The 27471-nt window shown below is 42.6% G+C and overlaps 1 protein-coding gene across 3 annotated transcripts in view; it reads right to left on the reverse strand.

Annotated features, from left to right (window-relative positions):
• Positions 1-27471, reverse strand: part of acsm3 (acyl-CoA synthetase medium chain family member 3) — a 62386-nt gene that overhangs the window by 17286 nt on the left and 17629 nt on the right. For 2 of the 3 annotated variants that reach the window (XM_084313217.1, XM_084313215.1), the window contains exons 1-5: positions 18420-18587; positions 17865-18077; positions 14289-14499; positions 11729-11936; positions 7903-8046 (exon numbers count right to left, since the gene is read on the reverse strand). In XM_084313217.1, the coding sequence (XP_084169343.1) occupies positions 7903-8046; positions 11729-11936; positions 14289-14499; positions 17865-18077; positions 18420-18446 (803 nt within the window). In that variant the 5' untranslated portion in view covers positions 18447-18587. Of the gene's footprint in view, positions 1-7902; positions 8047-11728; positions 11937-14288; positions 14500-17864; positions 18078-18419; positions 18588-27471 lie in introns of those variants that run through there. The other variant, XM_084313216.1, reaches the window with a different exon arrangement.

Raw genomic sequence — 27471 nt, forward strand, 5'->3', positions numbered from 1 at the left:
ATGGCCAGTAGGAATGTACATAAAGACGGTAGTGGTTTAATGATACCATACTTATCAATACAGTCAGGGAATTGTACCCCTCAGTTACACAGAGTATCTGGCTAAAAACACACTTGAGTAAAATTAAAAAAGTTTCTACTTTAAATGTACTTGAGTACTAAAAAGTAAAAGTAAAAACAATTTTTTTCATTCCGGGGCAATGAAATGTTCCGTTTCGTCCTCTTCATCACTCGTACTATCGTTTGTGGCCATCTTCTGTAGCTTGTCATCTGACTGTCTATTCTTCTGATAGCAGGTGTTTAATCAAAGAGCCCCGCTTTCTAGTCTTGCACAAGGACCAATCAGCATGGGTATGGGCGGGTTCATTTCCCATTGACGGGGATTTGACTGGCTGTTTTTAAATAAAGTGCGGCCGCAGGATTAATAACGTTAACGTTAGTTCGACCAGAGAAACAAATATACTAATTAAAATGGTTGGACCTGCGAGATTTGTACTTTGTAGGTCTGCATTTTAAATGTAAGGAGTAAAAAGTATGTTTTTTTGTCTCTGAAATGGAATTGAGTAAAAGAACAAGTATACAAACCTAATAATACTCAAGTAATTATTGGCTTTTTTACCGATACCGATATACCGATATTGTCCAACTCTTCATTTCCGATACTGATATCAACCGCTATCAACCGATACCGATATATGCAGTGTTTCCCCCCCCCCAAAAAACGGAATAATTTCAGGTAATTAACATTACATATCTCCGGTTAAGCTGCAATATGTAGCGCACGCAATTGGTTATAGCTCCGCTCCCGTTATCGTTAATTTCGTTTAAAAACCTTATTTGGACAATACCAAAAGAGACTAGACCACATCGTATGTATTGATAAGACCTTCTACTAACTATATCAAAAGACAACATGGTTAGGGGTGGGGAAAAGACGGGAAAGAAACAAGATACGGCAAAGCTAACGGCGCAGATTGAAACTCGGTCAAAGACAATGACAGGCGACGCTGTGGCAGATCCGTTGGTGAGCCCCGGCGCGGGGAATATAGAGGAGAATACACAGGGACCAAGGACAACTGGCCCCGAGATGGAGACAACAGATGACAACATAGCAGGAACATCAGAAAAAAGTACCGTGAAGGAAAAAGCAGGCGATTTTGAGAAGATAATAGCACAATCATCCATCGGATCCCTCACTGCTCCAACAACATCAACTGACACAAGCAGTTCAGTTGCACAGCCCGACTTCAACTCTCTGACTACCCTGATAAAAGAACAGATGATCGCTTTCAAAGCACACGTAGAAGAACAGTTGGTCGCACACGCTGAACACATCGATACTAAATTCGAAGAGGTTATGAGAGCAGTCACTTTGCTGTCCGTGCGAATCACGACAGTGGAGATTTCGGTGACAGAAAACACAAAAGCAGTCAAGGCGAACGAAGGTATCATGACAGCGATGGGAGAAGAGATGGAAAAAGTTAAAGATGAATACCGGAGGGAAATAAAATTGCTTAAAAACGAAGTGATGGAGAGGCAACTAGAAACGCATCGTTACCACAGGCGGAATAACATCCGCATTGTGGGGCTTGATGAATCAGTGAACTGCGATGACATCAACTTTCCAAACGTGTTATCAACGATTTTGAATAACTCCGATCCAAACAAAGTGCCAGAAGTGGAACAAGTTTACAGAATTGGTTCCCAGGGGCAAAATATCAACGGGCCGAGAGTCATCGTTGTCACTCTACGGAAAACTACAACAAGGGATGAAATCATCAAATATGCTCGCAACCAACGTGGGATGCTGAAGTATGGTGATAAACCAATATTTATCTACGAAGATTTGAGCAGAGAGGCCATCATCCGACGTCAACCATACAAAGTTGTGATGCAAAAGCTGTACACAGCCGGCCACAAGCCAAGGCTAGCATATCCGGCGCTGTTATCATACTTGGACAATAACGGCCGCAGGTCAGGTCCATTTACACCTTCTGATGCTGAGGATTTCCTGATTCAAAATGCAGCAAATAACCCAAAGCATGACGGAAATGCCGGATTCAGTTAAGCCTCTCTCTAAATATATACCAGTGTAGGGATGACTTTATTGTGTTCATCAATGAGGTCATTCCACCAGTGTTGGAATAACATTGCTGTGTTCATCAAAGTAGCAAACGATATGCAAGTCGTCTATAACAATGTTTACTGTGTATAATACGATTCATAATACATTATAATTTCAGTCTCTGGTCTCTGAGGGGTCAAATAAATATCAATACAAAAAGATCTATCTGGAATATTCTGGGTTTATCGCTCAAATGCCCTGGGTCTCTTAGATCATTCTGGAATGTAAAATAGTCTAGGCACTAGTATATTCTACAACCTTCTAGAATATAAGGCACCATGACAACGAAGTAAAATAGTCTAGGCACTAGTATATTCTACAACCTTCTAGAATATAAGGCACCATGACAACGAAGCATACAACTCTAACAATAACATTCGGTGTGCATACACATAGCATATATAAATTAAATGAAGTGCAATCAGCCCTTAATAATACTTTAAAATTATCCACACATAAACGTATGGGCACAGCAAGGTTATTCTAACAATTTAAGTAATCACTCCATTAAAGGCACATTGAAGCGCTAAAAGGCGCTGCTTTTCTATCTTATCTAATCAGTTAAATCGGTTCTAGTGGCTTCTCCACGTTGATAATTATTTATCTCTTATTCCTTATCTATATCTTTCCATTGATTTTTATTTTATTAAATTTTTTCTTCTCATCACCCTATATTTTTTAAACATAATTTAACTTACATTGTTCTTTTCCAATGTTCTTCACATTAAGGTGTCAATATTACTATATATTTTTTAAATATATTGTAACTTACATTATTCTTTTCCAATGTTCTTCACATTAAGTGTCAATACTGATCTACAATCTTTTCCTTTTTTTTTCCCTCACACGTTGGTGGAGGGTTCAAAGGAATATGTCGATAAAGGTTTATTCTCTTTTTATTTTATTTTTTATTTTTATCTTTAGGTTAATTATCACAATACTTCATTACAGTAAGGGAAGGTGCAAGACCAAAAGCGACATTCTATTGCAATAGAATGGAAATGTTAGATCCTATGGCAATGAGCATAGGAAAATTAGGATTACAATGCTCAGGTTGGGCAATCCGGTGGACCATGGGAGAAAGTCAATCGCGGAGGATGTGTTCTTGGAACACAGGCATGTTCGACTTTCTGGGAGAGGGGAAAATAGGGGATTTTTATTTGTATATATATATGTTTTTAAGCTCAGCTCTCAACGGGACCTCATTAATTGGATGTGCATCTATTGTAGCTTCATACTCCAGAAACATTACCAAAAACTACACGAAAACATGCATAGACTATGGCTAGTTTGAATATAATGGTATGGAACACCGGTGGGATAAACAAACAACACAAGCGCAAAAGCGTGCTTACACTGATGAAAAAAGAACATGTGGACGTGGCACTATTAAGCGAAACGCACATTTTAGAGGGAGACATAAATACGTTAGCGGATAACATATACCATAATATTGGTCACTCTTCTTTTGCTACGAGAACTAGAGGGGTAGCCATAGTCGTCAGACGCAAATTAAATATCGAATTGAAAGGGGTATGGTCGGATGCTGAGGGGCGCATAACTATAGCTAGGATTATACACAATAACAGGAAAATTGCATTGGCAGCGGTATATGCCCCGAATTTGTACGAAGTGGGTTTCTTCACTTCACTAACAGGAGAAATGTTAAACCATCCCGAGTACTCATACATAATAGGTGCGGATTTTAATGCCATTTGGAACCCAAGGATGGACAAAACTTACCTTTCCTTCTCCAGCGAACAAAAGAATTCATCTAAAGCATTAAAAGATTGGTCGAAATCAACAGGAGTAACTGATTTATGGCGTTCACTTAACCCCATGACCCGCAAGTACTCCTGTCGTTCGGCGAGACACAACACACTATCCAGAATTGATTACGTCTTTGCATCCCCGAGAATATTTGATAAATACGAAGTGGAAATGACACCCAATGCGCTATCAGATCACTGCTACTTAATCCTGAAAGCAACATTTGGTACATTATCTACCCGGGCCCCAAGATGGCGTTTTAATTCGATGCTGCTTAACAACAAGGAATTCATTACACAAATTAAAGAAGCTCTCACAGTATTCCTACAAGTTAATACTAACTCGGTGCAAGATCCCAGAATATTATGGATGTCGGTAAAGAGTATGATCAAGGATTTCTCGGATAGATTTACCTCCATATTGCGCAAAAATCAAAACACAAAACTGTCTGAAAAGGAAACGCTTTACTCAACGCTTTTTAATTCTTTAAAATACAACAACTCTACTAGACTAGATAACCAAGTTAACATTCTAAAGACCGAGATCAAAGCAATGTACAGACAAAAATCGGAATTGCAAATACGCAGCACTAGACAACAGCAGTACTTCCAAGGTTCTAAACCTAGTCACCTATTAGCCATGCGACTAAGAATTAATGCAAAATTTGCAGATATAACTGCCATTAGGAAACAACAAGCTCTAGTAACAGAACCCAAAATAATAAACGATACATTCAAAGAATTCTACTCCGATTTATATAACTCAGAAACGACCTTTGATCAGGACAAATTAGACACATATCTTAATCAAATTACTCTCCCTAAACTTACAGATGAAGACGCTAAACAGTTAGAAGTACCGATCACATTAGAAGAACTCAAGAAGGCCATATCCGGAATGAAAAACGGCAAAGCTCCGGGAATTGACGGTATCCCATCAGAAATGTACATTTCTTGCTGGGACATATTTGGACCCTTATTACTAAATATGATCTTATACTCAGTCAAAGAGGGAAGCTTCATCGAACACCAAAATACCGCACTCATTTCAGTTCTTCACAAAAAAGACAAAGACCCCACTGAATGCGGTAGTTACCGTCCTTTAAGCCTCCTCGGAACCGATGTCAAACTGTACTCTAAGATATTAGCCATCAGATTGCAAAAGCATATGACGTCTTTAGTTCATACGGACCAAACAGGCTTCATAAAAGGTCGCCTGATCAATGATAACATAAGGCGAATACTGCACGTACTAGATACAGACAAAGAGGACATCACACCTAAGGCGATACTATCCCTGGATGCTATGAAAGCATTTGACAGGTTGGAATGGTCGTTTCTATGGGCAGTATTGGAAAGGATGGGGTTAGGAAAAGGTTTCATTGATATGATTAAAGTACTATACAAGGACCCATCGGCCATGATTACAACAGGCACAATCATCTCCAAAATCTTTCCGGTATCACGCTCTGCCAGACAGGGTTGCCCTCTTAGTCCCGGACTATTCAATTTATCATTAGAGCCTTTAGCACAATATATAAGACAATCCCAATCCATAGAACCAATCGTAATCAAGGGCACACAACAAAAAATTAGTTTATATGCGGACGACGTAATATTGTTCATGCAAAACCCCAACACCACATTGCCTCATCTGCTCAAGTTGATTGAGAACTTTGGTGATCTATCGGGATTTAAGATAAATTGGCCGAAGTCGGCTTTCCTTCCACTTAACACCCCTGCAAAAAAAGGTATAACCCTCCCAGGTGCGATACCGATGGTAAAACATTTCAGGTGCTTGGGAGTGGAAATATTCCCCACCATAAGACAAACGGTGAAGCACAATTACACAAAAATACAGAACAAAATCAAGGACGACCTGGACAGGTGGGCAAAACTTAAAAACTCAGTACAGGCAAGGGTATCAATAGTTAAGATGGATGTATTACCAAGAATCAATTTCTTCAGCTCAATGCTTCCGTTACCTCCTCCAGAGGGCTACTGGAAAAGATTACAAACCTCCACATACAAATTTATTTGGAATAACAAACCACCTCGCATAAAAAGATCCACCGCACAGAGAAGTAAAGCAGACGGTGGCATGGCAGTCCCAGATTTTTTACTATATTTTAATGCCTTCACATTAAGACCATTGAAGAAGATATGGTTTGACCCCGAGGCTTTGGTATCTTGGAGAGAATTAGAAGAAAACATAGTAGCCCCACAGAGATTGAAAGACATAGCATACACTAAACTTTCAATCAAGCATTGTGAGCGAGAATTTGGCCCAATAATAACCCATGCAATCAGGACATGGCGGGAAACTCAAAGGAAATTTCCTAACAATCAAGTATGGCATAATCACACTCCCATATTCAATAACAAAGCTCTCTTAATGGGAAAACGACCTATAAGATTCCCTGTATGGGAAGAAAGAGGCATACACTCATTAGGGGATATTTTTAATAACAAGGGCCTCTGTAGTTATGTCGAAATATGCATAAAGTTTAACCTCACCGAGTCCACATGGCTTTTTTACATACAGTTAAAACTTTGTATGAGATCTCACGGTGTTCCATTACACATACCAATTGAACACCACAGATACCACAAATTTTTCTATGACAGAAATACATTGGGAGGTTTTGTATCAGGTTTTTATTCACAATTACTAACGTCCTCGTACGAAACCCTTCAACTAGACAATGTCTGGAGGAGGGATATACCAGACCTGGAAAATGACTTTGATTGGCAAGGAGCCTGGGCAAATGTCCGACTTACATCAAGGAACCCGGATCATCAACAAATCAATCTGAACTATATTCACAGGACATACTTGACTCCTATAAGGCTGTGCAAAATGGGGCTTATACAAAACTCCAAATGCTCCCAATGTACAAATGGGGACGAAGGAACATTTATGCACATGTATTGGGACTGCCCACCAGTTAAGGCATTCTGGGAAGATGTGTCCCAACAATTATCAATACTCGTATTTTGGAATATACCTGTACACCCCGCGGTATTGCTATTGAATGATGTTTTTGAGTTTGCAGTGAACCCACAACTAAAAAGATTGGTTTTATCGGGTATCACAGTAGCTAAAAAACTGATTGCATCACGTTGGTTTCAACCGGGAAAAATGTGCCGGAAAGTGTGGTTTCTTACATATCTTGATGTGATATATCAAGAAATATCAACAGCAAGAATTCTAGGGCTCAATGAATCCAAAATGTTAATGTGGTTAGAAGTGGTGGAGAGAATAAAAGCTAGCCTATAATGGTGATGTCTGGTTAGGAGTGAGGGATAATAGAGGTACTATCCAAGAGGGGGTCCGGGAGGGGGGGATTTGAGCTGGAGCATATGTGTGTAGGGTTTTAGAAAATAGGTATTCGGGGTATATTATATACTAACATTTATATAATTGTAACTTCGCTGGATATACACGGTATACGGTTAAAATGTTATTATTGACTATTTTTGTTTTATCCTGTTTCTGTACTTGCATATATTTTAACCACCTTTACTGAAAGTTTCATTATACATTGTGTGTTGAGTACTGACTTTTAATAAGTTTTGTTTTGCAATAATAAAAAAAATTTAAAAAAAAAAAAAATTAGGAAACAAGAAAGTGTAACCCGAGTTGGACATTAAATAGTTAATACTAAAAAAAAAAAAAAAAAAAAAAAAAACATTACATATCTCTTGTCGTGGAATTAACACAACATTATGCATACTTTTGACAATAAAAAAAATCAGAATGTGTTCTTACTTGCTTGCCTGGGTAAATAAAGGTAATTTTGAAAACCGATACAGATCATTTCCGATATCACATTTTAATGCCAATATCGGCCGATAATATCGGACATCCCTAATTGTAACTAAGTACAATTACGCAAGTACTTTACACCCCTGGATGTGGGTCTCACACATATCCACTTCCATCATGCATATTGCAGCAGTCCTAAACCAGGTTGTGCTGTAGAGGTGCTGTGGCTAGTTAGCCTACCTGCCGTTGACAGTGAGGCCGATCCCATAGCTACTGTGGCTGTGCTGGGTCATCTTAGGAGACCCCGTGGTCCCGCTGGTGAAGAAGATGGTCATGGGCTCCACACTGCGAGTCTCCACACAGTCGTGGTCACTGGACACGTTACTGAACACACAGGGAGTTTAAGTTTACGTTTATTTTGATCCCCATTAGCCACAGCACAGTGCTGTGTTCAGTGTTACGACAGAGAGAGAGAGAGAGAGAGAGAGAGAGAGAGAAGAGAGGGTTCAGTGTTATGACACACAGAGAGAGAGAGAAGAGAGGGTTCAGTGTTATGACACACAGAGAGAGAGAGAAGAGAGGGTTCAGTGTTACGACACAGAGAGAGAGAGAGAGAGAGAGAGAGAGAGAGAGAGAGAGAAGAAAGAGGGTTCAGTGTTACGACACAGAGAGAGAGAAGAGAGGGGGTTCAGTGTTATGACACACAGAGAGAGAGAGAACAGAGGGTTCAGTGTTACGACACACAGAGAGAGAGAGAACAGAGGGTTCAGTGTTACGACACAATGAGAGAGAGAGAAGAGGGGGTTCAGTGTTACGACACAGAGAGAGAGAAGAGAGGGTTCAGTGTTACGGCACAGAGAGAGAGAACAGAGGGTTCAGTGTTACGACACAAAGAGAGTGAAGAGAGTGTTACGACACAGCATGTGGTTTACTTTAAAATATAATAATATATATATTTTATGTATGTATATAATAATAATTTTTATTTTTTTTATTTTTCATTTTCTATTTTTCTCCCATCCCAATTTAGTATATATCCAATTCTTCACTCCCCTGTCTTGAACGTTGCTAGACTATGCCTCCCACTGGTCGGCTGTAGTGAGGACAGAACCCAGTGTCTCCTGTGTTGGAGGAGAGCGCCTTTCCCACTGCGCCAATCAGCCGCCCATATATCTTTTATTATTCATTTTCTTTGCAATGAAAGCTTTGGGCCAGCTTGGAAACATGCGCATCATTGTCTAATATGTAATTGCTCGGTCCTCTGTTAATAATAATAATAATAATTACTTGCAGTTATATAGCGCTTTTCTAGACACTCCCTACACTAGGCGCTCCCCACAATGTAGGGTGGAAATTGCCTCCTTCACCACCACTGGTAGCATCCAACCTTGGGCTACGCAGGATCAATGGCTGCCATACACTGGCACCAGGCACGCATCACACTACACAATGGCTGAGCGGCTCAGGAGACAGGGATTGATATCAGTCAATTAAGGGGAAGGGATGATTAGGTGGCCTTGATGTGAGAGACCTGATTGGGAATTTGGCCAACTCTTTACAATGGGTTCTTTTTTGTGTTCAATGTTAAACTATTGTGCAACCTTATACACTGTACTTAAAAAAAGATAACTTATTTGGAACTTACACTTGTGTTTGCTATTTTATTGAAATTATGTTTTTTAAGTTACAGCAAATTACAACAATCACCCCCCTCCTCTGAACCCCCCCCCCCTCCCTTGCACCTCAGCACCGCCTTGAGAGTCCTGGGGGAAAGCCCCGACATCAACGCTCATGTTCAATAATAATAATAATAATAAATCAAATTTATATAGCGCCTTTCATAGAACCCAAGGTCGCTTTACAATCAGGACAAAAAATAGGGCAAGGAAAGTAGGGGGGGAGGGGGAAGAGGGGATGAGGGAAAGTAGGGGATAATGGACCTAATTTAATCTAAAACTAACTGATGGGGAAAGCCTTGGTGAAGAGGTGTGTTTTTAGAGCGGATTTGAAGGTGTCCAGGGTTGGGGCGTTGCGGATTTCGGGGGGGGAGAGAGTTCCAGAGGGTAGGGGACGCCACGCTGAAGGCTCTGTCCCCAAAAGTCCGTAACCTGGTGCGAGGGATGGAGAGGAGACCTAGATCAGAGGATCATAGGTTCCGGGATGGAGTGTACTGGTGGAGGAGATCAGACAGGTACCGGGGGGCGAGGGCATGGAGGGATTTGTAGGTGAGGAGCAGGAGTTTGAAGGTGATGCGGAACCTGACTGGAAGCCAGTGGAGATGGATGAGGGTGGGGGTGATGTGCTGCCAGGGCTTGGTGTGAGTGAGAACCCTGGCAGCTGAGTTCTGGACATACTGGAGCCTGTCCAGGGCTTTGCTGGGTACCCCGAACAGGACTCCATTACAGTAGTCCAACCGGGAGGTGACAAATGAGTGGATCAGGGTCTCCGCCACAGAGTCTGAGAGTGAGGGTCGGAGACGGGAGATGTTCCTGAGGTGGTAGAAGGCAGACTTGGTGACAGATTTGATGTGGGAGTGAAATGAAAGTGTGGAGTCAAGGGTGACGCCCAGGTTACGGACTTCGAGAGACGGGGAGATGGAACAGCCGTCAACGTGGAGGAGGAGATCTCCAACCTTCCCGAGCAGTGCCTTGGGGGCCACAACCATGAGCTCTGTCTTTTTGCTGTTGAGTTTAAGTAATTTGGTTGCCATCCAGGTTTTTATAGCGTGGAGGCAGTTGACTACAGACTGTGGGGGGAGCTGGGAGGATGGTGAGGTGCTGATGTAGAGCTGAGTATCATCTGCATAACAGTGAAAGTTGAGTCCGTGGTGACGTATAATCTGACCGAGGGGGAGCATGTAAATGGTGAATAGTAGGGGACCCAGCACAGAGCCCTGGGGGACACCGTGGTTGACTGGGGCCGGGGGGGAGGATGAGCCGCTGACGCTGACAAACTGAGATCTATTTGTGAGATATGAATGAAACCATGACAGAGCTGTACCGGTGATGCCTAGGTTGTTCAGGGTTCCCACAGACGATGTAAAATTTTTCCAAGCACTATTTTTCATTTTAAAAGGGCATTTAAAGAAGGATACTATTCACTTTTAAATGCTGTTAAATCGGATCCAATATTTATGGCTTAAAACCAATTTCCGACAATTAGTTACACTTTAAATCATAAAAAGAATAATTCTTGATTCAGAACATTTTGATCATGGATGAACAAAACTTTCCATGCGAATGGTTGATTTGAATTTCAATGACTTTTTAAGCACCTTGTTAAAAAATTGGCTCTTTTCAAGGAATTCCAGGTCTTGGACTTTGTTTTGTCAAAGATCAAGCACTTTAAGCACTTCAAGGACCTTGTGCGAACCCTGCACGTTGTACTTATAGTGTAGGCATGAGTTTATATTACATTCTGCTCCCATTTATAAGATCTATTCTTTCTTGCCCTCTTGTCCTGCGCTTTACCTCATCATAGGGATGCACCGATCCGATATTGATATCGGCCCCGATATCACTAAAATAGCTGGATTGGGTATCGGTAATAAAATATATATATATATCGGATTTAAAAAATAAATATATATATATATATATATATATATTTTATAATAAGAAATAAAATAAGAAATAACAATTCAGTACATTTATATCTATGTGTTAATTTGTTACATTTAGTTTCACTAAGTTAGGAAAGTAATGTTTTAAGTCAAGCCTGATGTTGCCTTGCACAAAAGAATGATCCCAGTCTCTTCCACACAGTGAGGCATACAGTTTATTAATTGAACAATGGGTATTTACATTTACATTTTGTCATTTAGCTGACTCTTTTATCCAAAACGACTTACAAGTTCTGTACGACGAGTCATCAGGAAGGGCACAACTCTATCAGCTGAGTAACAATGTTCATCAAAGTGTTGAGTGCTACAGTGTAGGTTAGTATATTAGGAGTGTGCATGACAGTAAGGTTAGTTAGGGTTAGATTTTTTTTTATTTAAATTCTTTTCATTTCAGATAATGGTATCGGTATGAGGACTGAAAAAGTCGGATCGGTGCATCCCTACCTCATCAGATCATCAAAGTTGCTCCAGCCCGCTCTCCTCCTGTCGGACACCAGTATTTTGGAATGCAGTGCCGGGCACTGGGGGGCCACAGCCTCCAGCAGAGGGGCCAGGGACTCGTCTGTGACGACACATTTGGCCCCGGAGGTCTGCAGCCTGTGTAGGATGTCTCTGGAGGTCAGCTGAGACGTGGCGGGCAGCAGTACCGCACCTGTTGGGGAAGTATTAAAGAGCAGCGCGAAGGGTTAACAGAAGCACCGCACCTGTTGGGGAAGGATTAAAGAGCAACACGAAGGGTTAACAGAAGCAGCGCACCTGTGGGGGAAGGATTAAAGAGCAGCGTGAAGGGTTAACAGCAGCGCACCTGTTGGGGAGTATTAATTAAAGAGCAACATATAAAAATAATAATAATTATATAATAATACTTAAATTATATATATATTTTTTTATATCCTCAAACAAAACCCTCAATTTGAATAAAGTGATTAATCTTTTTTTTTTATCCACTTTTTCTCCCATTTTCTATATTTTCTCCCATCCCAATTTCGTATCATCCAATTCTACCCTCCCCTGTCACGAACGCTGTTTCTTGCCTCCCACAAGCCGGCTGCAATGTGGACTAAGTCATACATAGCACAAGTCCCCTCCGGTACTTGAGGTAACAGCAGTCGCATCTTTTCACCTGCGCAGCTCGATCTCTCAGTGGCGAGGAGTAACGCGTGGGAGGCTCACGCTGCCCCCGACACTTCCTGATTCTACTGCGCAGGCGCACCAACCGACCTGTAGGAGTCGCTGTCCACAACGCCCGATCCCCACCCATCAGTTTCCCACCCCCTAATACGGCCAATGTGTATTAGTATGAACGACCAGCTAAACTGAAAGCAATGTGGAGCGCTGGGCTCGAACAGGGGACGAATCTGTTCGAGCCCAGTCTCCAGTATTCGTGGTGAGCGCCTTGCCCACTGCACCACGTAGCCGCCCCTTCTTCTTATTATTTAAAAAAAGAAAATGTATTCTTTGTGAAGCACTTTGTGACTCTGCTTTGTGAAAGGTGCTATACTAAATAAACTTTACTTACTTACTTATTACCGTATTATATATGCGTATAAAGGCATGATAGAAGGGGATAGATTTACCAGTATACATTTGAAAACACGGACAACATCAAGAGCTGTATGTATTCCTTTTTTTTTATCCACTTTTTCTCCTTATTTTTCTATTTTTCTCCCATCCCAATTTCGTATCGCCAATTCTCCCCTTCAATTCTCCCCTCCCCTGTCTTGAACGTTGCTAGACTATGCCTACGCCTTGCATCACGTGTCCCCTCCGGTACACGAGGAGGCAGCCTGTCGCATCTTTTCACCAGACAGCGTGGACTCTGTGGCGAGGAGTAACGCGTGGGAGGCTCACGCTGCCCCCGATACGTCCTGTCTCTGCTGTACAGGCGTCACCCAACCGACCTGTAGGAGTCGCTGTCCACAACATCCAATCCCCACCCATCGACTTTCCACCCGCTACCTCTGCCAATTGACGACTGGCCCAAGCCACAGGCAACGCTGACTCGGGGAGTCAAGACCGGAGTCTCTTGCATTGGTGACGAGCGCAATCTCCGCTACGCCACCCAGCCGCCAAGAGCTGTATTCCTGACTGAATCTCAGTCGTTAAAGAACCCAGGACGCCTATCGTAAAGAGTAGGGGGCGTTCCCATGCAGATGTGCCTGGCCAGATTCCCAATCAGGTCTCTGACATCAAGGCCACCTAATCATCCCTCCCCCCTTAATTGGCTGATATCAATCCCTGTCTCCTGAGCCGTTCAGCCATTGTGTAGTGTGATGTGTGCCTGGTGCCAGTGTAATGGCAGCCATTGTGTAGTGTGATGTGTGCCTGGTGCCAGTGTAATGGCAGCCATTGTGTAGAGTGATGTGTGCCTGGTGCCAGTGTAATGGCAGCCATTGTGTAGTGTGATGTGTGCCTGGTGCCAGTGTAATGGCAGCCATTGTGTAGTGTGATGTGTGCCTGGTGCCGGTGTAATGGCAGCCATTGAGCCTGCGTAGCCCAAGGTTGGGTGCTGCTACCAGAGGTGGGGAAGGAGGCTATTTCCACCCTACATTGTGGGGAGTGCTTTGAGTGTCTAGAAAAGCACCATATAAATGTAATGAATTATTATTATTATTATTATTATTATTATTATTATTATTATTATTATTATTATTATTATTATTATTATTATTATTATTATTATTATTATTATGTGAACTGTAAATTGCCCATGGGAAAGCCACCTCTCTAAAAAAAAATTTATGTTACTTGTCCTTTCGGACAAGTTATGTTTTTGTAGGTTTTTTATTGATTTTTGCTATCGGGCAGTCCGGTAGAGAGAGAGAGAGGAGGAATGGGAGATAGACCGGGGAAGACATTCGGCAAAGATCACCGGGTCCGGGAGTCGAACTCGGGTCGGCCGTGTTGCACCGTAGTGCCGTATGCGGTGCGCCACTCGGGCGCCCCCACCTCTCTCAATTTTGACACAAAATGGTGAAACCCCCAAAAAGGTCTCGACGATCACCTGTTCTGAGGCAAGCGATGTTGACGAGCCACCACTCCGGGACCCTGGGGAGAAGGAGGAGCACCCTGTCCGCCCTGGCGAGCCGGCAGACCCCAGACAGGACGTTGGCCAGTTTTCTAGAATGAAATCCCAGTTCTTCAAAACTCCACCGGATCTCGTCTCCTCCGTCGTTCACCCACCACAGGGCCGGGTTAGTCGCCCTCTCTCCTTTCTAAAAGTCAAGAGCGAAGTCAGGACTTGGGTCGCTTTTTTTAATGTTCTAGCAACATATTTTGGCTAAATATGCCTCGTTTTATAAATGTGTATTGATAACATAGTGCTGTAATTATTATTATTTTTTTTTATTGATCTTTTTCCCCCTCCATTTTCCTCCGATTTTCTCCCATCCCAATGTTAGTCGTATGCCAATTCCCAATCCCCTTCCTGGTCGCTGCGCACTTACCCCCCACAGTCAGATCATCTGGGAGAGTGGAGGCTACCACGTGCTTCCTCCGACACACGTCCAGCCAATCAACCGCTTCTTTTCACCTGGCAGCGCGGATCCTCCCTGAGAGGGCGTAGCGTGTGGAAGGATCACACTATCCCACTCAGGTCCTATCCGCGCTGAGCAGGCGCCCCGACCGAACTGTAGGAGTCGCTGTTTACAACGACCCGGACCCACCCCGCCAGCTTCTCCCACCCTCTAATACTGACAATTGTATTAGTGTGAACGGCCAGCCAAGCTGGTGACAACCCCGGAGCTGTGAGCTGGATTCGAAGCTCCAGGGTTGGTGACGAACGCAATCTCCGCTACGCCACCTAACCGCTGTTGTAATTACATTTTCTAATAAATATGCATGATCAAGTTCAACAAGTTCAAGTTTGTTTAAGTTTGATATTCAAGTATTCTGTCATAGTAAAATACAGAATACTTGAATATCATGAAATGCTTTTTTCTGTATGAGCCCCTGAGAGTGTGCTAGATAAAAATAGATAAAAAGTATAAAATAGAAAGAGTCAAAAGTACGTAAAATAAAGTGTTCAGTCAATATACATATATACAATAAATAATACAGTAAAAAGAGTAACAGTGAGGCACAATGCAGAAATGGGATGAGGTACAAACTTAGGGTAAGGTGCAATGAGGTATAAATTGTAGTGCGAATCTCTTTACTAATAAATATAAAGTGTGTTAAAGTGTCTAAAGTGAGTGAGTGTCAACATGTGCTTTTATTTTATAAAAAGTTTGAAAACCCCTGTGATAGATGATAAAGACATAAGAATCAACATGTATTATCCCCCTGGAGGGTATTATCCCCCTGGAGGGAATTTGTTATCATTGATTGATTGATTGAAAACTTTATTAACAGATTGCAGAATAGGTACAATACAGTACGGCTCAAGACACACAATTGTTAAGGGGATGCAGACCAGAGAAAGACTTTCGTCTTGTTTACATCAGGGTCCCCCATTTTCAATTCATAATGACATTTGACATACACAACATACAGATATACATCATGACATACATGACATCATATGCCAGATGTTTCAAGATTCAAGAGTTTTTATTTGTCACATACATACACAAGACATGCAGTGAAATGTAGGTGGCCATGCCTGCCTCGATTGTGCAAAAATACAAATAATAAAATAGAATAGACATGATAAAAAAAATGTATATGAATAAAATACAATGCTAAGTGTAAGAAATAAAGGTAATGTGTAATATACAATAAATATACAGTTCGGACTATTGCAAAAATACAGTATTCTATTTTTTTGGACCTTTTTGTAGTGTATTTGTATGTGGGGTGTGTGAGAGTGTAAGTGAGAATGTGTAGTGAGTGTGTGTGTGTGTGTGTGTGTGTTTGACTACTTTAGAACTACTGTACATGAATGAATGAATGAATGAATGAATGAATGAATGAATGAATGAATGAATGAATGAATGAATGAATGAATGAATGAAAACTTTATTTAACAGATTGCAGAATGGGTACAATACAGTACGGCTCAATACACACAATTGTTAAGGGGATGCAGACCAGAGAAAGACGTTTGTCTTGTTTACATCAGGGTCCCCCATTTTCATTTCATATTGACATTTAAGACATACTCAACATACATGACATTTATGCTTTATGGCATAGGGACATATAGGTATTTAGTACATTTGTGACATATACGGTATTCAAATATACAGTACTGTTACTCATAGATCCTGACAGAGTATATACATATGATGGGGAGGGGACTGTACATTAGGAGGGGGTGGGTGGGTGGGAAAGAAATATACATATACGGCGGGGAAAGAATATATACCGGTACATGCGGTGGGGAGGAGACTGTCTATTAGGAGGGGGTGGGCGTGGGGGGTTTGGACATTTACGGTGGCCAGTTTCGAATTGCAGCCTCCCGTAGGTGCTCTTTAAGAGTGGTTTTGAATGTGGGTAGGGATTCACATTCCTTTACAGCTTTGGGTAGGGCGTTCCACATTGATGTGGCATAATTGCAAAACGTGTTTAGTCCCTTGTTTAAGCCGAATCTGGGTTTAACATGATTTGTTGAGCTTCCTCTGGTGTTGTGGTCGTGGTATTCACTGACCTTTGGGAAGTATTTTGACATGTACATGGGTACCTTAGTCGTATAGTGTATCTTGTAGACCAGGCCCATTGCAAGTTGCTGTACTCTGTCGTCTACTCTAAGCCATCCTAGGTTGTCAAAGTGTGCAGGGGTGAGGTGGGTTCTAGGGGTAAGGTCAAGAAGTAGTCCGACTAGTTTGTTTTGTGATGTTTGTAATCTTGTTTTTAGTGCCTTTGAGGTGCTTTGGTACCATGAGGTGCAAGCATAGTCGTAGTACCCTTGAATGAGTGCTCCTGCCAGAGTCTTCAGGGTATTCTTGTTTACCAGAGAGGAGATCCGGTACAAGAATCTAGTTCGTTGGTTGACTTTTTTTTATTACATTGGATGCCATTTTGTCACAGGAAAGATTTGCCTCTAGGATGGAACCCAGGTAGGTAATTTCATCTTTCCTTGTGACAATATTGTCACCCACTGTAACTGAGAGGCCGTCGGTCTTGCAGAATTTGTTATTTGAACCAAAGAGAATGGACTCTGTTTTGCCCATGTGTAATGATAGTTTGTTATCAGCGAGCCATATGCAGATTTTGCCTAGTTCCGAGCTGAGGGTTTTTTCAACCTGCAACTTGTTCTTGTCAGAGACCAGCAGGGCTGAGTCGTCCGCAAACAGGAACAAGTTGCAGTCACAAGCTGACGACATGTAATTTGCATAAATTAGGAACAGTAGCGGTCCTAGTATGCTCCATACATCCATGTTACATCCAAACATGTAACTGTCTATCTGTATGTCATGTATGTCATAAATGTTATCATGAATTGAAAATGGGGGACCCTGATGTAAACAAGACGGAAGTCTTTCTCTGGTCTGCATCCCCTTAACAATTGTGTGTATTGAGCCGTACTGTATTGTACCCATTCTGCAATCTGTTAATAAAATTTTCAATCAATCAATCAATCAATAACAACTAACAATGATGATACGTGGGTCTGTTTTCATACAACACAAGAGCTTACCTTCTCTTTTTCTGCCCAGGTATCTAAGACATCTTTGGCAAAGTTGAAATATTCTGGGATTGGAGGGTTGAATTGTCTTTGTATGCTCTCATAGTCTGTAAAGTTTTTAGGAAGAGATGCCTTGTGTCTACGGATCTGACAGGTAATAAGTAGCCTTGGGGCGCAGCAGGGAAGCCTGTTGTGTTGGAGGGGCAACTTCCCAATAGTCCACATCTGAGAAGTTAAAATGAAGACACACAAAATGAAGATACGAGGGTTATTCGTGTTGTTGACAGCAAGGGGCTTTTCTACTATTGTAGAAAATAAACGTACATAATAACCATGGCAAGCGACATCAAATCAGCCATATGGCAGTTTGGCGGTTTTGGTGTCAAATAGCCTTGATTGATTGATTAATTGAAAACTGTATTAACAGATTGCAGAATGGGTACAATACAGTACGGCTCAATACACACAATTGTTAAGGGGATGCAGACCAGAGAAAGACTTTCCTCTTGTTTACATCAGGGTCCCCCATTTTCAATTCATCAAAATCAAGATTCAAACTAATCATACCTTCAAACTATTATTACGACGACGCATCCAGCTCCGATTTCTTCACTGCCGTTTATTTTTGTCAAGAAGGAAAGCCTGCAGAAATATGGCGGTCAAGAAACATGGAGAGACAAGTTAGGAAAGAATCAGGTCAGTGGAGGAGCAACGGAGTTAGTCATTACATTTGCCAAAAGGAGTCACTGCACTAAGGTGACTAAAGTGTTAAATCAAACACTACTCCGATCCGCCCCTGTCTCGATTACGATTAGAAACCAGGAAGCGTGATATTTTTCCGTAGCCGCATTTCTGGCAGACGCTCTCTGATTGGCCGACGCCAGTTTCTACACTGGTTAAGTTTAGGCAATCTTCGAAGTTGGTTTGATTGATTGATTGATTGAAAACTTTATTAACAGATTGCAGAATGGGTACAATACAGTACAGCTCAATACACACAATTGTTAAGGGGATGCAGACCAGAGAAAGACTTGATTGATTGATTGATTGATTGATTGAAAACTTTATTAACAGATTGCAGAATGGGTACAATACAGTACAGCTCAATACACACAATTGTTAAGGGGATGCAGACCAGAGAAAGACTTTCGTCTTGTTTACATCAGGGTCCCCCATTTTCAATTCATCAGGACATATATGACATACATGACATACAGATAGTCAGTACTGCTACATCTATACATTTATGACATACCATATTTGCAAATACAGTACTGTTTGTGATACAGAAGGAGTCAGGAAAAGGGAGTATATACATTTGACGTAGAAACTGTACATTGGAGGAGGTTGGGTGGGGGGGGTTGGGTACACTGGGATATTGACAACCATAGGCCTACTGGGTAATCTACATTGGAGGTGGTTGGGGGGGGGGGGGCACACTGTATAAACAACCAAAACTGTACATTGAGGGGGGGGGGGGGGGGGGATACACTGTACAAACAAACAAAAGTGTACATTGGACTATTGACAAAACCATACTAGGTAAATGACTGTCGTCTTGTTTACATCAGGGTCCCCCATTTTCAATTCATCAGGACATATATGACATACATGACATACAGATATTCAGTACTGCTACATCTATACATTTATGACATACCAGATTTGCAAATACAGTACTGTTTGTGATTCAGAAGGAGTTAAGAAAAGGGAGTATATACATTTGACGTAGAAACTGTACATTGGAGGAGGTTGGGTGGGGTTGTGTGGGGGGGGTTGGGTACATTGGGATATTGTCAACCATACTGGGTAATTTACATTGGAGGTGGTTGGGGGGGGGGGGGGGGGGAGAAACACTGTATAAACAAGCAAAACTGTACATTGAGGGGGGGGGGGAGACACTGTACAAACAAGCAAAATTGTACATTGGACTGTTGACAAAACCATACTAGGTAAGTGACTGTACATTGGAGGGGGTTGGGTTAGGACATTTACAGGGGCCAGTTTTGAATTGCAGTCTCCCGTAGGTGTCCCTTGAGAGTGGTTTTGAAAGTGGGTAGTGATCCACATTCCTTTACAGCTTTGGGTAGGGCGTTCCACATTGATGTGGCATAATTGCGAAACGTGTTTAGTCCCTTATTTGAGCCGAATCTGGGTTTAACATGATTTGTGGCGCTCCCTCTGGTGTTGTGATTGTGGTATTCACTGACCTTTGGGAAGTATTTTGACATGTACATGGGTACCTTGGTCGTGTAGTGTATCTTGTAGACCAGGCCCATTGCAAGTTGCTGTACTCTGTCGTCTACTCTAAGCCATCCTAGGTTGTCAAAGTGGGCAGGGGTGAGGTGGGTTCTAGGAGTAAGGTCAAGCAGTAGTCTGACCAGTTTGTTTTGAGATGTTAGTAATTTTGTTTTTAGCGCCTTTGAGGTGCTTTGGTACCATGAGGTGCAAGCATAGTCGTAGTACCCTTGAATGAGTGCTCCAGCCAGAGTCTTCAGGGTATTCTTGTTTACCAGAGAGGAGATCCGGTACAAGAATCGAGTTCGTTGGTTGACTTTTTTTATTACATTGGATGCCATTTAGTCACAGGAGAGATTAGCCTCTAGGATGGAACCCAGGTAGGTAATTTCATCTTTCCTTGTGACAATATTGTCACCCACTGTAACTGAGAAGTCGTCGGTCTTGCTGAGTTTGTTATTTGAACCGAAGAGAATGGACTCTGTTTTGCCCATGTGTAATGATAGTTTGTTATCAGCAAGCCATATGCAGATTCTGCCTAGTTCCGAGCTGAGGGTTTTTTCAACCTGTAACTTGTTCTTGTCAGAGACCAGCAGGGCTGAGTCGTCCGCAAACAGGAACAAGTTGCAGTCACAAGCTGACGACATGTCATTTGCATAAATTAGGAACAGTAGCGGTCCTAGTATGCTTCCTTGTGGAACACCACAGCTCACTGTGAGGGGGGGGGATAGGGTACCGTTTACCTCCACCATCTGTTCCCTCCCCTCAAGGTAGGATTGCATCCAGCTCACTGATAGCCTATCAAAACCAATTGCTTTTAGCTTGTCAATCAGAATGGAGTGATTGACAGTGTCGAAGGCCTTTTGTAGGTCCAGCATGACCATGCCGCAGTATTTGCCTGCGTCCACCTCTTGTTTGATGTGGTCATTCAAATAGAGAAGGCATGTGTCAGTGGAGTGGGATGTTCTGAAGCCAGATTGGAATTCGTAGATTAGATTTTTTTCCGCTAGGTACTTTTCGACCTGTTCGTAGACTATTTTTTCCATGACTTTCGAGATGGAGGTGAGAATAAGGTTAAGGTTAAGGTTAGGCAAGTTCTTTCGACGGTTAAGCTTAGGCACTCTTTCGAAGTTGGTTAAGGTTAGAGTTTGTCTTAGAGCATGGCGATAGAACGCCAGGTAGTTAGCAGGCTGTTTGACGTGGAAATGGGCAAAGACACAGCTCGTCACGCTATTGGGCGCACATGTCACATGACCAGAAACGTCTGCCAGAAATGCGGCTACGGAAAATATAGACGCGACGCCGGCGGCGTGTATCCTTTCCGCAACGGAATTCGGTTTCCGGTTTCCTCTGATTGGCCGCGACCCCCACGTGACCCGCCCCCCTATCCACCGCTCTGATCTGCCGTTATCCACCGCTCTGCCGCTGCCGCGCGCGGCAGAGCGAGCGGCCGCGGACTCGCTCGCTTCCTCAATTTATACGCATGGAAGTATTGACTGAATGAATGAATGAATGAATGAATGAATGAATGAATGAATGAATGAATGAATGAATGAATGAAAACGTTATTTAACAGATTGCAGAATGGGTACAATACAGTACGGCTCAATACACACAATTGTTAAGGGGATGCAGACCTGAGAAAGACGTTTGTCTTGTTTACATCAGGGTCCCCCATTTTCAATTTAGAACGACTAGGCCGTAACAAATCATTAAAAAAAGATACCGTTAACTGGAATATGTTGTGCCTTTACACATATGTTGGATTATGTAATTGGTTTGTCATGACAAACAAATAAAATATCGCATCGCCGGCTGTCTCTGGCTTGCTCCAGCGGACACCAGAGCTCAGCCCGCGGTGAGAATGTGCTGCCGCGAGCGGCATCGCTGAGCTCTGGCTCTGACTGATTGATTGATTGATTGAAAACTTTATTAACAGATTGCAGAATGGGTACAATACAGTACAGCTCAATACACACAATTGTTAAGGGGATGCAGACCAGAGAAAGACTTTCGTCTTGTTTACATCAGGGTCCCCCATTTTCAATTCATCAGGACATATATGACATACATGACGTACAGATAGTCAGTACTGCTACATCTATACATTTATGACATACCAGATTTGCAAATACAGTACTGTTTGTGATACAGAAGGAGTCAAGAAAAGGGAGTATATACATTTGACGTAGCTTAGTGCAGTCACTGAGTGTTGTTGTAGCCAGCGGGTAAATCGCGATTTTTTAATTTGTTTGTCATGACAAACCAATTACATAATCCAACATATGTGTAAAGGCACAACATATTCCAGTTAACGGTATATTTTCTTAATGATTTGTTACGGCGTAGTCGTTCTATATGAATTGAAAATGGGGGACCCTGATGTAAACAAGACAAACGTCTTTCTCAGGTCTGCATCCCCTTAACAATTGTGTGTATTGAGCCGTACTGTATTGTACCCATTCTGCAATCTGTTAAATAAAGTTTTCATTCATTCATTCATTCATTCATTCATTCATTCAGTCAATACTCAATACTTCCATGCGTATAAATTGAGGAAGCGAGCGAGTCCGCGGCAGCGGCAGAGCGGTGGATAGGGGGGCGGGTCACGTGGGGGTCACGGCCAATCAGAGGAACTCGGAAACCGAATTCCGTTGCGGAAAGGATACATGATGATTACCAAAGGTAGCCGCATTTCTGGCAGACGCTCTATGATTGGCCGACGACAGTTTCTACACTGGTTAAGCTTAGGCACTCTTCAAAGTTGGTTAAGGTTAGAGTTTGTCTTAGAGCGTGACGGCAAGTTCTTTCGACGGTTAAGCTTAGGCACTCTTTCGAAGTTGGCTATGGTTAGAGTTTGTCTTAGAGCATGGCAATAGAACGCCAGGTAGTTTGCAGGCTGTTTGATGTGGAAATGGGCAAAGACACAGCTCGTCACGCTATTGGGAGCACATGTCACATGACCAGAAACGTCTGCCAGAAATGCGGCTACCTTTGGTAATCACGCACCGCGGTGCACGTGAATACTTTCGGCAACCAACATGCCCTTCCGCGTTGCTCTGATTGGCCGAGTGTGCGCATGCGCATGAGCTTCGACGTGCTCCTCAGTGGCAGGAATACTAAGCTCCCCCCTTAACGCAATTTATACAAATGGAAGTATTGATTACGCCGTAACGAATCATTAAAAAAATATACCGTTAACTGGAATATGTTGTGCCTTTACACATATGTTGGATTATGTAATTGGTTTGTCATGACAAACCAATAAAAAATCGCGATTTACCCGGTGGCTACAACAACACACAGTACCTACATGCATCATTGTTTACAATGAACGGTGGGGCTAATCTAAAGGACTGGACACGGACGCATTAAACAGCAATCAATTAATTTAATATAACAGTCCGGTTCTGTGTTTGTTTGTGTCTGTAGATTGTTGGTGAACAACTAACTTTAGGTTAGTTTAACGCGTCCGTGTCCAGTCCTTTAGATTAGCCCCACCGTTCATTGTAAACAATGATGCATGTAGGTACTGTGTGTTGTTGTAGCCACTGGGTAAATCGCGATTTTTTATTGGTTTGTCATGACAAACCAATTACATAATCCAACATATGTGTAAAGGCACAACATATTCCAGTTAACGGTATATTTTTTTAATGATTCGTTACGGCGTAATCAATACTTCCATTTGTATAAATTGCGTTAAGGGGGAGCTTAGTATTCCTGCCTCTGAGGAGCGCGTCGCGGCTCATGCGCATGTGTAACGGGTGTAAAACTCACTCCCCAGAGGCATCCAAACTGAGCGCTTAGAAGGGAATTCCTTTCTTGGCGCAGCGGTTTGTGATGTCGCCCGCAGTGCGGACGCCTGGGGTTCGACTCCCACTCAAGGCATGGTCGAAGTCGTGGCAGGGGCGAGTTGTCTCTGTTACACATGCGCGCGCTCGGCCAATCAGAGCAACGCGGAAGGGCATGTTGGTTGCCGAAAGTATTCACGCCCCCGGCAGCAATCGAAACGCCGGGGGGCGTGAAGACTTTGGGCAACGCAAATGTACTTCCGCGTTTCTCTGATTGGCCAGTGTTGGCCAGCGCCCTCCTTCGTGAATACCAGCCACTCTATGCTCGTTTACCCCCTCATGAGTCACGTGAAACACTGCAGACCACTGATTGGTCAGAAGAGAGACGCGTCACTCGTTGGAGGGTCTCCAGAAAAACAGAAAGCCGCCATCTTTAATCTCTCGCTTAGGATTTCATTTGCAGCAGGAACAAGTGCAATAAACAAAAAAGGATACAGTCACTGTGTATTCTGCCTCATTTATTGATGAAACAACCGACATCAACACAATTTGCCACAGAGCGGAGAGTTTAGTCTCAAAAAGATCGCTGCCTTGTTGAATGAATGAATGAATGAATGAATGAATGAATGAATGAATGAATGAAAACTTTATTTAACAGATTGCAGAATGGGTACAATACAGGCTACGGCTCAATACACACAATTGTTAAGGGGATGCAGACCAGAGAAAGACGTTTGTCTTGTTTACATCAGGGTCCCCCATTTTCAACTCATAGTGACATTTATGACATACACAACATAGCCTAGGCCTACATGACATGATTGATTGATTGAAAACTTTATTAACAGATTGCAGAATGGGTACAATACAGTACAGCTCAATACACACAATTGTTAAGGGGATGCAGACCAGAGAAAGACTTTTGTCTTGTTTACATCAGGGTCCCCTGATGGTTGTTAAGCTTGTTGTTGTTAGGTTAGGGGCTAATGTTGTGTATAGCGTTTTAGCATGGCTATCGGCCATAGCGTGATCAATATAACTCGCTATTGATTGTTTGTACTAGTAACTAATGGTTAATGCTAGTAGAATAGACACAACAACACAATTTGCCACCGAGCGGAGAGTTTAGTCTCAAAAAGATTGCTGACTTGTTAAGCTTGTTATTGTTAGGTTAGGGGCTAATGTTGTGCTAGCGTTTTAGCATGGCTATCGGCCATAGCGTGATCAATATAACTCGCTATTGATTGTTTGTACTAGTAACTAATGGTTAATGCTAGTAGAATAGACACAACAACACAATTTGCCACCGAGCGGAGAGTTTAGTCTCAAAAAGATCGCTGACTTGTTAAGCTTGTTATTGTTAGGTTAGGGGCTAATGTTGTGCTAGCGTTTTAGCATGGCTATCGGCCATAGCGTGATCAATATAACTCGCTATTGATTGTTTGTACTAGTAACTAATGGTTAATGCTAGTAGAATAGACACAACAACACAATTTGCCACCGAACGGAGAGTTTAGTCTCAAAAAGATCGCTGACTTGTTAAGCTTGTTATTGTTAGGTTAGGGGCTAATGTTGTGCTAGCGTTTTAGCATGGCTATCGGCCATAGCGTGATCAATATAACTCGCTATTGATTGTTTGTACTAGTAACTAATGGTTAATGCTAGTAGAATAGACACAACAACACAATTTGCCACCGAGCGGAGAGTTTAGTCTCAAAAAGATTGCTGACTTGTTAAGCTTGTTATTGTTAGGTTAGGGGCTAATGTTGTGCTAGCGTTTTAGCATGGCTATCGGCCATAGCGTGATCAATATAACTCGCTATTGATTGTTTGTACTAGTAACTAATGGTTAATGCTAGTAGAATAGACACAACAACACAATTTGCCACCGAGCGGAGAGTTTAGTCTCAAAAAGATCGCTGACTTGTTAAGCTTGTTATTGTTAGGTTAAGGGCTAATGTTGTGCTAGCGTTTTAGCATGGCTTTCGGCCATAGCGTGATCAATATAACTCGCTATTGATTGTTTGTACTAGTAACTAATGGTTAATGCTAGTAGAATAGACACAACGTGAGGTAATCACCATCTATTTTAAACCGGTTATTACCTAATGCTAACGTTAGCAGATAGAGTCCTGATACCTCTCACGCGGACGACCTGCGTTCGAATCCCCACTTTTTCTAATTATTTTTTTTGCCATGTAAATGCTTCAATCTGGTGCACTTTGAGAGCTATATAAAGAATGACGCCCTCAAAGTGCACCAGATTGTAGCATTTACATGGCAAAAAAAATTAAAAAAATTAGAAAAAGTGGGGATTCGTCCACGGGTCGTCCGCGTGAGAGGTATCAGGACTAACCATTACACCACGGTGGCAGATAAATAAAATATCCATTATATATCCATTAATGGACAAGAGAGCCGTACGTCGGCCGTCTAATGAAGTTAGATTTATACAGTACACTTTGACTGCTGAATTGACACGTTTAACTTATTCATTCTTTAATTCAGCAAGGCGAAGTGAACTCCAGCGTCGCGCCACTGGTAACGCAGTGGTAAAAGTGATTAAACAGCTCTGCACTTGCTGCGGCGGTGAAGTGCGAAAGCGGCAGTGAAACACAGCAGCCCTGGCGTTGCCGCGTCTGGGGCTGCCGCGGGGCGGGGCCGCGGCGTGTCACGCGGCCGTCGCGGCCAATCAGGGCAACCCCGGAAATCAAATCCGTTGCGGAAGTGGTACACGCGGGGGGGGCGGGGGGGTTGGGTAGGGGGGGGTGGGGGACACTGTACACTGTACATTGGAATACTGACAAAGCCATACTTGGTAATTTACTGTACAACTGGGTTAGGACATTTGTAGGGGCCAGTTTCGAATTGCAGTCTCCCGTAGGTGTTCTTTGAGAGTGTTTTTGAAAGTGGGTAGTGATTCACATTCCTTTACAGCTGTGGGTAGGGCGTTCCACATTGATGTGGCATAATTGCGAAACGTGTTTAGTCCCTTGTTTGAGCCGAATCTGGGTTTAACATGATTTGTGGAGCTCCCTCTGGTGTTGTGATCGTGGTATTCACTGACCTTTGGGAAGTATTTTGACATGTACATGGGTGCCTTGGTCGTGTAGTGTATCTTGTAGACCAGGCCCATTGCAAGTTGCTGTACTCTGTCGTCTACTCTAAGCCATCCTAGGTTGTCAAAGTGGGCAGGGGTGAGGTGGGTTCTAGGAGTAAGGTCAAGCAGTAGTCTGACGTCCCCTCTCCGCCAATCAGCGCGCAGTTTTAGCTCCGGGATTGCATAATGAAGGAGATAAAACTAGGAACGAGGTTAACAATGCTGGGAACGAGGTTAGGGATTGCAGCTGGAGTTAACCTCGTTCCCAGTTTTACCTCCTCCGTGAGGAGTAATCCAGATCCGTGTGCGGGAGTACGTGCGGAAAAGTGACTATCCAGCATCCCCACCACAGCCGTACATCACAAGTCCACAACATCTACTGTAAGTACATTTGTGTTTACATAGTTTTCCTCTTATTGCTCCTTCCTTGCAGCGATTCGAAAGAAGCCTTGGCGTTTTAGATTTGTAGTAGTTTACCATCTCCATG

This window comes from Notolepis coatsorum, assembly GCF_963971535.1.
Source record: "Notolepis coatsorum genome assembly, chromosome: 4".
Lineage (NCBI taxonomy): Eukaryota > Metazoa > Chordata > Actinopteri > Aulopiformes > Paralepididae > Notolepis > Notolepis coatsorum.